At 43.1% G+C, this 14,979-nt stretch overlaps 1 protein-coding gene across 1 annotated transcript; it reads right to left on the bottom strand.

Annotated features, from left to right (window-relative positions):
- Positions 1–462: 462 nt before the first annotated feature.
- Positions 463–13,281, bottom strand: klhl36 (kelch-like family member 36). Its single transcript, XM_034132886.1, is given in 13 exon segments — positions 463–2,045; positions 3,616–3,773; positions 3,975–4,202; positions 5,054–5,236; positions 5,238–5,357; positions 8,231–8,424; positions 8,427–8,451; positions 9,324–9,371; positions 9,374–9,448; positions 10,293–10,463; positions 10,465–10,488; positions 12,404–12,487; positions 13,042–13,281. Coding segments are annotated over 12 exon segments (1,851 nt in total). The 5' UTR covers positions 12,464–12,487; positions 13,042–13,281; the 3' UTR covers positions 463–1,480.
- Positions 13,282–14,979: the final 1,698 nt, after the last annotated feature.

Raw genomic sequence — 14,979 nt, 5'->3', positions numbered from 1 at the left:
TTCCACTGTGCAAATGGGCAACATTACCTCTACTATGAAGGATGCTACAAGCCTGTCCATCTCTGCTTTGGTTACCGGTCCTCCAAATTCTTGCGGCGGCGAACTCACAACATCCTCACTCTGGGTTCAGGGGTCCTTAGCTATTAGCTTCACCTTAGCATGTGTTCTTTGCAGGTGTTTGTTGAGGTTTGACGTGGTGTTTACAGCAGTGGATAACAGCTTCTGGTCTGGACACAGTTTGCACCTCACCGTCACATTCCTGTCTATTCTTCGGACGAACTCAAAATAATGGGCATACCTCCACCCCTCGAAAGTTATCGCTGACTCAGCCATGTTTATGCAGCACTGCACGTAGAGATGTGGACGTGCAAGTCGCGCAGATTACGTACATATAAACCTGCGGCGGAAACCCCTCTTGTCTGTCAGTGTGATTATGACTGATTTTATAAAAGTAACGAAGTAACGCGTGTCGGGGCAATGTTAGTAACTGTAGTGTGATTACTGAATTATAAAAGTAACGCGTTACACTACTCCGTTACCGACAAAAGTAATATTATTACACCCAACTCTGCTCCTGAGCTCATGGCGAAAACAACTGTTGTTACCCATGTAGGGGACATAACAAATATATATCTTCTAATAACCCTCCTGTCATGTTCGGGTCAAATCTACTACTTTCATCAATCATAAATATTGTGTTTTACATTTGATTGCTTCAAGGCCTTATGATGTCCTCCATTAGGCATTTGAACATATCAAATTGCTGATCACCACTTTCATTGAATGTTGAGTAGTTTAGTCCACTTTGTAAGACCTATGGTGAAATGAATGGGTAACCCTACAGTATGTTCACCCATCAGAGGAACAGCCACATATCGACAAACATGTTAATGTTGGAACACATTTTCAGTGTCTATTCTTTGTATATTCACTGCAGTAATTCATGAAAACCAGTAGTCTGAGAGAGTGTTTACAGCTGAAAAGGGTGTTCAATCAAATGTGGTGATGATTAATGGGGTTTGTGTTAACACCAAAGTAAGGGGGGTGAAACAAACACGACAGGAGGGGTAAACATAGTAGGGTCCCCAGCACATATGCTGGATGCTAACCTAGCATCAGTAGTGATATTAAAATGGTTGGGTCGATTTGGACAGTTTTGGAGTGGTTGAGGGGGTTATTGAAGATGCTGAATTAATTTCTGACCGTTTTAGGATAAAAAATGGCAGTTTAAACCAGAAAGTGGCCATATTTTTTCTCTTTGTAGTTTGATTTGGACTACCATGAGTAGTGTTACGACCATTGGATATAGAGAGTACAAATATGGCCAACATTTTTTTGGAAGTTAGCATCCGGCAGTTTCTACTTGCTGGGGACCCGTACTATACATTTCTAACATAATACTTTGGGGTACTCAACATTTCCGTGTTCTCGATAGGACTCTATGAGGTCCAGCCTTGTATAAGATAGTCCTTCGCTGTTGTCACGTGGGGGGTAATGCTCCTTTCCCCTTCTTCTTCTCCCCCAGAGAGGTTGGGGGGGGGGAGGGCTTCACAGTGCACACACACGCTGAGGCTCCTGCGACACATTTAGGCAGGTCGGGGCCTCTGGTCCACGAGTCCTTGTCGGGGTCGTACACCTGCGTGGCTCTGGAGAACACCATGCTCTCCCAGCTGTAGCCCCCCAGCACGTAGATCCTCCCCGCCCACACGGACACCCCCGCCTCGCTGTTGGGCAGCAGCAGCTGAGCCAGGCGGGTCCACTGCCCGCTGCTGGGGTCGTAGGACTCCACCCTCAGGATGTCGAAGCGCTCCGTGGTGTCCTCGTCGTCGTCGCTGCCCCCCAGGGCGTAGATGAGGTGTTTGAGGGAGGCCATGCAGTGCCAGCCCCGCGCCAGAGTCATGGCCGGCCGCTCCGTCCACACCTCGCTGTCCCGGGACGGCTCATAGCTCAGGACCTGTCTGCGGTACGGGCCGATCTGAAAGTCGTGACCTCCTGAGATGTAGACCACTCCTCTGTGGACCGTCCCGGCGTGGCCATAGGTGAGCCTAGACCAGGCACAATTCAAAAAGCCAAATGTAGCACCGTTACAAAAATGAATAGCAAAAATCTACTGGATTTATGGTTAAAAAACTGACAAACAATAAATATGCACTCAAGAAATATAATGGCAAAGACTTAATGTTTACAGCCACACTAAGCTAAGCCTGACAGGAAGTCCATCTTGGGGGTTTGGAACTATCCTGTCAAAGCAGCACTTGTGGGACGCTTCACCCAAAAATAAATCATTTGTATGTTCGTAACGTACCCGGTGATACATTAATTTCTTGAAACATCTCACATGCCTCCACAGTGCAAAAAGAATACAAACATTTATAAAAGTCTTTATAAATTAAAGTTCATGTGGTTAACGTTTAACAACAGCAAACTTGATCAAAACATCCGTTCATGATCGCTCACACAACTCCTGCAGTCAAAGACAAAGTCTCTTTTATCGTATGCTTTACTAACACATGAATCTTCAGTAAAACACTACTTATTAATACACTGTCTCATAAACAGTACTGGCATATCCAGGTAGCAAGTTAGAACACTTTTAGGGAAGTGCTTTAAACATTAAAGGGGACCTATCATGCAAAATGCACTTTTGTACGTCTTTTATACATGAATATGTGTCCCCGGTGTTCCAGGGAACTCACCAAGTGGCAGAAAACACAACCCTCTCTATTTTCCTCCATACCCAAATCTCTAAAAAAGGGGCTGCAACGGATCTGATAAAAACTGATCCAGATATGAACACTGTCCTGACGTCAGGACAGTGGCGCTACGGCTATTGGGCCAACTCCACCAATCAGGAGGAGACAGCCACGGCCATTGCCGTTCGAAAGCGCTGGAGACGCTGTAGTACATATGCCAGGCCTGTAGGTGGTGCTGTTCTCACAGAATCAGCCCTTGCAAAAACAGAGCTAGAAATTGTCAAATTGAGCAAAATGAGGCATGGCTAAAATGCATGATCTGTTTGGTATTTTGAAGAAAAAAAAAGTATAAATATGCCTTATATAGGTATGGTCCTACACTATATTATTCAAATATAGCATGATAGGTCCACTTTAAGTTATTAACAGGAGTGAATGTGATTGGAAAGAAGTGATGATACGAGTGGATGAATTGTGTTGTTGTGATGTTAAATGTATAGCCCCAAATTACAATGTGGAGCATTTGATCAAAACTCTCCTTCAAGAATATTAGGTAACACAGGTAGGCCAGTTCTTAGGAATTATGGATGGGGGGCAACATTTCCAAATTGGTTCTCTCATCCAAGGCTCCAGACTTGTAAATTGTCAAAAAATTACTTTCCACTTTGTAATTGTCATTTATAGCGTATCTCCACAACAGAACTCACAATTGAAGGGTTTGGGAAACAAATGATTGTATTTTGTGAAAAGCTGCTGAGAGCTGTGTTATTAAAAAGTCACAATTCCCTCTATAAATTATATTTTTAAGAACGGTATTTTGTTAAAAAGAAATACCATACATGGATTAATTATTTCCTAAATATTCCCAACTGCCACAGAATTCTAGAAAACACAGACACAGACACACACCATGTGAGCCTACCTGGGCAGTGGAGCCACATAGGACCAGGAGTCCTGGGCGGGACAGTACACCTCCACAGAGGACAGGGCTCCAGAGTCATTCCTCCCCCCCACAGCGATCAGGCTCTCTCCCACCGCCCCCAGGTAGAAGTCCACCCGCCGCTCATTCATTGGAGCTCCCTGGAAAAGCATCACAGCGTCACGGAGTCTGAGCACCAGCAAACAGGAAGTGAGAAACAAAGGGTGGGGGGGGGGGGGCGTCTTTTACCCTTCTCACATTAAACTGAAATGTTTTTGTGCTAGTGTTAAAAAATCCAAATTATTTTGTGTTTGAAACTAAACAGTATTTGACAGAGAATGGGGGGGCTCCTTGAACAGTACCCGGGACCACTGGTTGTGGCGGGGGTCGTATCTGTGGAGCAGGTTACAGGCAGCATCCCCCCCGCTGTCCCTGGACGAGCTGCCCCCAGCAGTGAAGATGAAGCCCCCCAGCACGGCCAGGCAGTGGTGGCTCCGCTGGGCCGGCAGCTCCGTCTCCACCGACCAGCTTCCTGTTTCAGCGTCCAGCCGGCACACGTTGGCGCTCAGCTCCTCCCCCCGCTCCGACACCTGCAGCAGGGACGGGACGGGGTACAGGTGGAGTTATTAAAGAGAAAATAGGTGTAGCTGAGCACAGCCTGCTGCTTGAAATCTTATTTTCTTTATTGTTCAAAAATAATTCCAGGACAAAACTTAAGACTTACATTTATTTTGAATATTTTTCCAAATCAACTCAGGGATTTAAGTCTTTAGTCAGTCAAGCCCAAATCAAGTCAGATGTTTTTATTTTACCAACTGCTTTGTCGTCCTTGGGATTATGAAAGGCGCTATATACATTTATTATTATTATTATTATTATTAAATCTGACTCAGGATTCTTTAGAGTTGAGAACAAACATTTTATAAACGTACAAAATAAGAATAATACAAAAATAGCCATGATCTGTTGATCTGTGATTCCGATCGTGCATTAGTCCTCGAAAATATGATGATATTGTTGAAACGCATGTTTGTTTTGGTCCTCTCTCTGTAATCAAAGCTCTGGGGGAGGTTTTGTCACATGTTTATGAAAACTAGTACTTCCAAGGCACTCCTTTATATGATTATTAGATATGTAAGTCATGAAGTATAACAATAAAAACTACAGGTGGTCAAATTGAAATGTTTGCACCCAGCCTTATGTTTATTTATCTTCCTTTTTTGTCATCTATGTTTGTATTACTGTTCTCCTTTTGGTCCCCCCTACGTCCCCCCTCCCTATTGTAAAGCGTCCTGATAGGCACTATATCAATCAAAGTGATAATTAGTACACTTTGAGGACGAATAATGGATAAAAAAAACTGTAAAACACTGCAAATGGCTTCATATGCATCGTTGAAAACAAAGTTGTGATCAACTGATTGGGCACCACCCATCTGTACCTCTCCTCCAATCAGCAGCAGCTGCTCCGCGCCCCCCCTCAGCAGGGTGCTTCCTGTCTGCAGCAGTGGTTGAGCGCTGGGCGTAGCGTGGTATCCCAGAGCCTCCTGCAGCAGAGCCTGGCAGCTCTCCTCCGTCAGCAGGGCCCTCAGCGCCGGCACCACCCGCTCCACCAGCTCCCCCCCCCGCCATCAGGGGGAAGCGGATGTGGGAGAGGAGCTGCCTGGCGTGGGGGGTGCGCTCAGGAGTGGTGCTGAGCCACCGCAGGGAGGCCTGCAGGAGCGCCTGCTCGCTGTCATGCTGCACCTGAGGGTGGAGGTGAACAGGAAGTGAATTTTCTACAAACAAGATCAGGATCCCATCTCAACCTGCTTATCATGTCTACGTACAGTACAACACAAACCAAAAAAATAAAGGTAGGCAACTGACAACCTATGCCTCCTTATCCAAAGAGTTTACTACATGTTCTCTCTTCTTCCCTGGCTGGCATTAAAGATGGTAGTGAGGTGTGAGGTGAGCCGGCAGTTTAGATAGACATGGCATACACTGTGTGCACAATTATTATGAAAGAGAGCATTTTGATCATATCATAATTTCCATGCATATTTTCCAACACTTAGCTGTATGAACTTGAATGTGCATTGGATTTAAGGATATCAGATGGTGTGTATTTGTGTAATGAGGGAGGGTGTGGCCTTAGGAGATCAACACCCTACATGAAGGTGTGCAGAATTATTAGGCAGCTTCTTTTCCTCAGGCAAAATGGGCCAAAAAATGGATTTAACTGACTTTTGAAAAGTAAATTTTTTAATAGTCAACAGGGTCGCAAGAAACATACTGAGGAAAAAAGAAGCAAATTAAGTGCCACAGATCTGAGAAGAATCGAACGTGAAGCTACCAGGAAGCCATTATCCTCCAGTGCGGTCATACTCCAGAACTGTGACCTACCTGGAGGGCCCAGAAGTCTCAGGTGTTCAGAGACATGGCCAAGGTGGAGGGAGGCTGAAACCACCACTGAACAAGACACATGAGATCAAGACTAGGCCAAGAAACATCTGAAGACAGATTTTCAAAGGTTTTCTGGACTGATGAGATGAGGGTGACTCTGGACGGAGCAGATGGATGGGCCCGTGGCTGGATCACTACCGTGCACAGAGCTCCACTTCCACTCAGACGCCAGCAAGGTGGAGGTGGGTTCTGGTATGGAGGAGCTAGTTGGACCTTTTCAGGTTGAAGATGGAAATCAACTCCCAAACCTACTGCCAGTTTTTAGAAGACACTTTCTTCCATCAGTGGAACAGGAAACAGTCTGCATCTTTCAGGAAGACCATGATGTTATGAAGGTTAATGCTCAATCGCATGCATCCAAGTACTCCACTGTGTGGTTAACCAGTAAAGGCCTTAAAGAGGAAAGAATAATGACACGGCCCCCTTCCTCATCTGACCTAAACTCTATAGAGAACTTGTGGGCCCTTCTTAAAAGGGAGATTTACGTTAAAGGAACACAGTACAGCTCTCTGATCAGAGTCTGGGAGGCTGTGGGTGATCGTCAACAGATCCAGAAACTGACAGACTCCATCAATGGAAGGCTCATGACTGTTATTGAAGAGAAGGGTGGCTATATATATAGAGTTGTTTGTTTACTATTCTCACTTTAACAAGTGAAAATAAACATGTGAGATGGGATCATTTTCGTTGTTCCTTTAGTTGCATAATAATTGTGCACACTAATAGTTGCCCAATAATTGTGCACACATAGATGAGGCGTGTGGCGCAGTGGACTAGTGCGTTGGTGTTGGGATCAGGGGAGCACAGGTTCAAACCCCACTGCCGTCAGCATGTCGTTGTGTCCCTGAGACACTTCACCCCAAATAAGAAGAAGCTAGATTCTAGATGTGCAAAGGGTATTTTTGTAGGACACGACAAACATAGCCCAGCATACCAAGTCTTTTATCCTGAGACAGGGAAAGTCCTGAAACATAGGCTGGTCAAATGTATCACCAAGAGTAGCGCAGATAGTCAGACTCAGACAAATCATAATATGGATGATGATGGGAGGCGTGTGGTGCAGTGGGGTGTGCGTTGGTGTTGGGATCAGGGGGGCACAGGTTCAAACCCCACTGCAGTCAGCATGTCGTTGTGTCCCTGAGACACTTCACCCCAAAGTGCTCCTGTGGGGATTGCCCACAGTATAGAGTATGTAAGTCACTTCACTCATGTAAATAGATATTCTCCTAAGTAAGCCAAACCTCACTTTCTTATATTTTCAGGTTTGAAGTTTATTAACATTTTGGATTGACGCAGAGCACTAGTTGTTCAATAATTAAAATAATCCTCAAAAATACGACTTGCCTAATAATTGCTTGGCAAGGTAAATGGATACAGGGACATTTTGACCATCAGTGTTACACTTTTAGCAAAAAGCTGTGGCTGTTTAAAGGAGTGAGGATGGGAGGCTGGGGGGTGAGGAGACACTGATAAAACCAGCGAGGGTGTTGTCTCACTGTTGTGAGTGTCATCTTAATGATTTGAATCATGGGAAGGAATAATGATGAAAGTGAAAAAACTGATGGAAAAGTGTCAACGGCTCCGGTTCAGTGCTGAACACATTTCCTCTTCACTTTAAAAAACTAAACACTCTTCATACACGTTATATAATTTATTTTGTAATTTAACATGTCTAAAATCCAGGATAGATAAAAATACAACTTAAGGACTTACGTTTGCTATGAATAACAATGTATTTGTAGCAGAAGTGTGTAATGAATGATTGAGGGATTGTTTGACTATAGTTATGTGTTTGGCTTAATGATGGTTAAAAGGATGATACAACTTGTGAAACACTTCTACATTCTGCTGCATTAACATCTGAGTACTAGTAATGATAACTTTACCATCATACATTTATGTTTCTTTATTTGACTTGCTTTAACTTTGAATTGATCTTACTATGTTGATGATATGCACCAGTACACTAAAGCAAATTCCTTGTATGTGAAAATCTACTAGGCAATTTTTTTTTAATTGAAATCATTTTATTATTACCGAGTGAATAAAGGTTGGAATATATTGTAATGACTCCTCTTCCATAATAAAAAAAGGGCAAAAGGATACAACAAAATCTGTTGATAAAGAAATGTTGCAACCCGTATTCCCTCCCCCCTGAGCAGTGCATGTACCTGTCCGCTGGAGAGGTACGCTGAGAGTTTGTGTAGAGGAAGGTGATGCAGGAAGTCGGGGGTGAAGGACAGCGAGGCGAAGTGTGTGAAGACGAAGCGGTCCACGCAGGAGTCCAGGCGCTCCAGGCTGTACAGCAGGGCCAGCTGCTGCAGGAACAGGAAGTTGTCCTCACTCAGCCCCCCCTCCAGGTACTGCAGCACAGATCCACCACCCGCCACACCTGGACCAACCAGCAGCTTTAGTGATCAGAGTTTCATTTCCATCATCATGACTTATGCTGTTCATTTATTTACTTTTCAGGGTTTCACTCTATTTCAAGGATATAAGCACTGTGTAAACAATGAATAAGCTTTATAACACTCTGTAACACACTATGGTTATAAACAGGTCATCTTCCAAATGTCCTACTTCTTCCTCTATTACTATAACTCCTTCTATTGAGGGGGGAGACATCAGGCCCATAACAAACATTATACAATATATCATTCCCTAACCTAGTGTGACCTTGAATTGTGGCATTGACATTTGGTAAACAGATTGTTAAAGTAGTGTTGCTGTTGTTAACCCTGCCCTCATTCACATTGAATGCATGGAGACTTTTCTCTGTGTGTGGAACCTTTGTTCAGCCTGCAGTCAGGCAGGAACATTTTCCTCCAAAACTCAAGGTGACACAGGGTGTGCAATTGAAATACAAATAAGTGGCATATTAGCACTTGAAGAATATTGTCAAGGTAACAGGTATAGACAGTTGGCATTTTACTTATAGTACACAGTCAAATAGATGTATTATAATTGTTAATCATTATAAATGATTTTAAATACTCAACCCAACTAAAAAGATTATTGCATGAATAAATGCCAATTAAAAGAATATGATTAACCTATTCTCCCTCTGGAATGATTATTAGCATTCAACACTTTATACGCTTCACTTGAGTCTATTGTGAGTGATCTTTTAAATACAATACTGCAGTAGTTTGGACTACAACTGAGCAGAAACCTGTTTTTTATACATACTGTAATTGAATGTGATGCACCCTAATTCTCCTGCAATGTACATGATGTGTTTCACAGGAAGTGTCCGTTGGTTACCTGCAGGAGGTGGGCCGCCTCCAGCACAGACTCAATGTTCCCCCCCGTCCAGCAGGCAGCTCCCCGCTGTACAGGAAGTCCACTACAGCCTTCAGACCAATGTAGGACATCCCAACCAGCTCCACCTGGAACAGGAAGAGGAAGATGCAGGTCATTAGGAGTTGTATATATGATGTCACTAGAATTTAAAGAGGTTTCCGGTACCTCCTAAGCGGCTGAGCACACGGAAGCTTCTAGATCTGATGCCATTCCTCTGGATATTAATGGAGTTTCTTAGAAATGTTATCTTTTGAATGATTATCCTGTCTATGACATCCTGGAGCTGTTTCCACCTGCCATCCACAGCACAAGGCTGTAGGAACAGAGTTAAAGGACACCTGACTAAGGAGAGTTTTATTTGACTTCTGAGGTTATTCCTCTCAGATCCCACGTCATTTTAGGCAGACAGCTACTGACAAAAACTGATTTTAAACTGATTTGTCTCAGATCTCAGACCAAAGACTTACACACAGCTGATCTTTGTTGTGGTTTTTGTGTGTTTGTGTGTTTTGTGAGGGGTGGAGCTCCTACTTCTCTGTTTGCAGAGTTTTCTACTGCATATCTCCTTATAATCATTATCTTAGTGGAATTATTAAACCAAGAAACTGAATAAACCTGTGTTGTTAAAGTTTGTGGGTTAAAGGTACCTCAGAGAACCCAGATGTAGATACTATAGATACTACACCCATTATTGACAGCATAGATCCTGACCGACAATGAGTTATCTTGACATTAAAAGAATATGATTAACCTAGTCTATAGATCTTTATAAGTAAACGTAGATGAAAATGAGAGGAATGCAGTTCTAGAAAAATAAAAAATAAACAGAATGTGGAAGGAAGACAAAAGGAAACAAAGGCTTCTGTTCAAATCATCAACAATTCCCTAAATTCCCGTAGTATAATCTGTTCTTTGCCTCACTACATGTACCTCTTCCTGGCGTTTCTCCCTCATGCCCAGGGTGAACATGGCGTGGAAGTACGGGCTGGAGAGGGCCAGCAGGGCCCGGTGGGCCGGGAGCCGCCTGCTGTCGGCCAGCAGCACCACGTCACACAGCTGGTGCTGCTGCCGCTGCTGGCTGAGGCCCCGCAGCACCCCCCCCCGCCTGGTCCCCGCAGTGGAACACCTGCAACACACAGGTCAAGGTCTTAGTGGGGGATTTTTAGACAGTACACACACACTTATTGTGGGTCGAAGGTTTAGTTCAGCAGTGTAGAAAGTGTGCGCAAATGTTACTCATTACAATTTTTCAGTTCGTCCTTGCTGTATGTAAAAATAACATTTAAAGAAATAATATTTGCCATCAGAAAGAATATTTTTGAAAGACTCTAAAATAAGTAAGGCTGTCAGTCGATTAAAATATTTAAAATCGCGATTAATCGCATGATTGTCCATAGTTAATCGCGATTAATCGCAAATTAATCGCACATTTTTTATCTGTTCTAAATGTACCTTAGAGGGATATCTTTCAAGTTTTTAATACTCTTATCAACATATGAGTGGACAACTATGCTTTATAGGTTTGTTTATTATCATTTGAATAATGACAAATATTCTCATGAATATTAAACACAACAACCTGAACATTACAAATATTCACCTCAATTCAACCTGGAACCTCTCTCATACAATACTGCGTGTGCGTGTGTGTGTGTGTGTGTGTGTGTGTGTGTGTGTGTGTGTGTGTGTGTGTGTGTGTGTGTGTACACTGTGATGGCTCGTTGGAGCTATGTGCAGCTCAAGGCATATATGCTCGAATGGGAGCTGCCTGGACGCTGCAATCATGTTGCGCGTACTATCCGTGCTGAGTGTGCTGACTTTTCGTACAATGTCCCACCTGTCTGGCTACCTGCATAAAGTCAAGTGCTCGGCGCAGTTTGTCGGCGAAATGTCATTGAAAACAGCTCCTTATATCCGTTAGCGCCAGCTAGCTAGCACCAGATGCTAACAACAACATCAACACGTAAGGTGTGCCTCGCTCGCGCGAGTCGCGCCACACATACACACTCCCTCCCGGTCCTCCCGATGGCCAGTCCGGGCCTGCCGGTGAGCGTGGAAGTGTGGTCTGCCACAAGCGGGCGGCAGGAGCGGGGCTGTCAGCATCAGCTTGTAGATGCTATTTTACACTCGATGCGCTCTGAAACTACGGGGCGGCCGGAGGACAAAAAATACACATGCGTTAATCGCGTTAAAATAATTAGTGGCGTTCATTTTTTTTTTGCGTTAACGGCGTATTAACGCGTTAACTTGACAGCCCTAAAAATAAGACAACAATTCTACAAAAGGCATTAAAGTTACCCTGAGAAGATGCCGATCATTATTGGCTATATGTGGCAATAGAGTGCCACAAGTGACGCGTCTTCAAAACCCGGAAGTAAGCCTTCTTCCGGTTCCTTCGTCAAAAACAATGCAATTTCTCCATAGGATTTTGGAAAATGTTCGAAATAAGGTCTGTGGTCGACACACATTGAAGAGACAGATCACGTTTTGTTTCAGTCGGATAATCTCCACATGTCTACCCTACTTTTATAATTTTCGAATCAAATCTATCGATCATAATCTAATCGATTAGATTTATGATTCGAAAATTATAAAAGTAGGGTATGTAGATATTATCCTTAACTTACTTCCGGGTTTTAGGACACGTCACTGTGGCACTCTATGTGTTGATTGTATAACACAATCAACAGTATTGTTAGGGCATCAAGGACCCACACAATGAGTGTTGGTGAGACAGACTGAATGTAAACGTACCATGTTTGTTACAAGAAACAAATTATAAAAAATATGAAATGTTTCACGTCCTTAAATGTTGATGTCTTATTTAAACACTGCTATATTGTATACTTTATACAAATACTCACTTTTGATAATAGAAAATAATATATATATATTTATCCAAAAGTAAGGAAACATATTTCCTGGGAGTCACTTTCAGGTGTATTTCTCTACTGTAAAGAAGCTGCTTCCTTCTTGTTTGTGTTTATTTGTTTCAGAGTCTGACTCTGGCTCAGTCCCCTCTTACTGACAAACACACACACCTGGGAGGATTCACCGAACCGCTTGGGCCGACACACTTGACTCGGTTTGCCGTTGTCCATTATCTTCCCTCAGGCAGACACCATCTGCACAGAGAGACAAAGTAACAAAGCAGCTGAAGGGTTTTCAGGCTTGTTGCATTCAGACTGTTCACACACAGTCCACACACAGTCCACACACACACACACACCACACACACACACACACACAACACACACACACACACACACACACACACACACACACACACACACACACACACACCACACACACACACACACACACACACACACACACACACACACACACACACACACACACACACACATACACACACACACACACACACACACACACACACACCACACACACACACACACACACCACACACACACACACACACACACACCATTCCTAGTACAGTAGTGTACTAAAATGACACTATACACAAAGTGTGTTTGTCAGCACTCAGAACCAGGGGAACTATAACTGGAGAGCAGCATCCTGTCTCCTTGCTGAATATTGGCCCTCATATTGTTAACTAGGAAACACAGACAGTCAAAACAATAATAACAAAGAACTATATAATGTCACTTTGGGATCAAACTCTAGAAAGCTGTGATAAACTGACAGTGCTTACATTAGTCGTGTCGTGGAGCAGCTGGGCACAGAGATACAGTCAGCATCTCTTGCTGCAGGTTAGCACCTTCAGGAGGGAACGATCAAGCACGAGGGCTTTCTAACGACGACAGACAACGGGACCGCTTCCCGGGAAGGTCTTTGTATCACAGGGTCTTCTTATAGAGACAAACTCCTGAAATACATAGTGTTTTAAACCATAGCAAGAGCTAAACAAGGTAGCATATCGCCTGCTAGTTGAATAAACAAAACGGCTTCCGGTTTAGTTTTTCAAAATAAACTACTGTGTGATAGCTTTTTAAAGGGTTTTTGGTTTTGTTTTTCAAGATAAATAATTACTTGAAGTTATAGCAGTCACAGGTTATTTCTGAGTTATTGTAAGCAAGCGGTTATTAGCGCTCATATTGTTAACGTTCACTCCACCTCCCCATTTTACTTATCCATTGTAATTTTGCCACTTTATTTTGAAGCCGAAACCTTTCAATCCGATGTCAAACATCCGGGAAGTAGCCTGGATGCTGCGCCTGATGGACCAATCACATCCAGCTCTGTGCGAAGCGCGTTCAATAAAGGCAATGTTACGGAACGTTTCAGACATTAACTCTTCCATGATCCATACTAGTAAGTAGGGCGTGCTGAACTTGCATGTAGTGCTGCATTTGTTTAAATAAGGACGATATTACGAAGTGATGGAGAGCTGAAGCCTTATGAAGCTATCAACATTGTGCTCTATCTCATACCGATTTCCCAATGAGTAAAGCCTTAGAATACCTCTAAACAAACGAACATAAACTCATATTTTCATGTTATCAATATTGTATTTATTCCAGTTTAATGATTGTGATTGAAAAGCCTAAGGAGGCTGGTAAACATTGCAAAGAGGGATTTGCCAACTTAACATGTTGTAGCCTGAGACCATATCAAAGAATACATTTATTAACTACATTATCTCATTTAGCTGTAGCTTTTATAAACAAACAAAAAGACTTATTGACCAGTCCGTTGAACCAGGGAACCTGCGGTTGAGAGTCAACTGCTTTCCAGCTGAGCCACAGCCCACACACTGAATCTACCTGAAAACACTGGAGCCTATTTATTCCTGTATTTATTCATTTATTTATGTTTTTATTCCTACTTTTATTTATGCTTTTATTTATTTATACTTATGACATGTTCCGACCTATATATAAGTGAGGGTCTGAGCTCTCTTAATTCCATCGTGTCACCGGGCCCGGGTACAGGAGGGGTAATATCGTTCTTATTATACATTCCATGGTAATTAATATGAGCGTTGTGGTTCAACCGATCTGAATCGCTTCCTGAAGCAGTCACGTGGTATCGACAGGCAGCGAGGCTTCGTTTGTCATCGATGACGTCACTGGCCCAAAACGATACAACCCTCGATACAAGCTTCACAAAAAGCTTCGGGGATTACTCGACACACGCTCCGAAGCCTCGGCGCAATACGTAACATCACTAGATATTACTGTCATGATGCAGGTCAGGATGGGGCTTATTCCCACTTCTCAACATTTAGGATGCTGGAATTCTGGAGAAATTATATCAGAAATAGATGTTCCACAATTATCTCAGAACAATGTGGGATATGTCCAAATTATAAGATCACTGGAGGAAAATATGATGAAAGTAATTAAAAAGGCTCTACAGGCATAATAAACCTGCCTGATAATATACAATGAACTTTCCATTTGGAGGAGGGGATAACAAGGGGCTATTCATTTGGTTGCATGCTGCCATAAAGCTAGGAAGGCAACTAACAGACACGTATTATCCCAATTTGTGTTATGAATGTAAGCGGTTTGGCTGTGTTAAGCATATTTGTATAAGAACAAAGTCATGTTTCAGTTCATGTGTATATGACATCATCAGAATGTGCGAAAAGAAACGTGGTGATGCTAATGAGCATGCGCAGATGCAA

The sequence above is a fragment of the Trematomus bernacchii genome, unplaced genomic scaffold (assembly GCF_902827165.1).
Source record: "Trematomus bernacchii unplaced genomic scaffold, fTreBer1.1, whole genome shotgun sequence".
Taxonomy (NCBI): domain Eukaryota; kingdom Metazoa; phylum Chordata; class Actinopteri; order Perciformes; family Nototheniidae; genus Trematomus; species Trematomus bernacchii.
The sequence above is the reverse complement of the archived record's forward strand: the minus strand, read 5'-3'. Positions and strand labels throughout refer to the sequence as shown.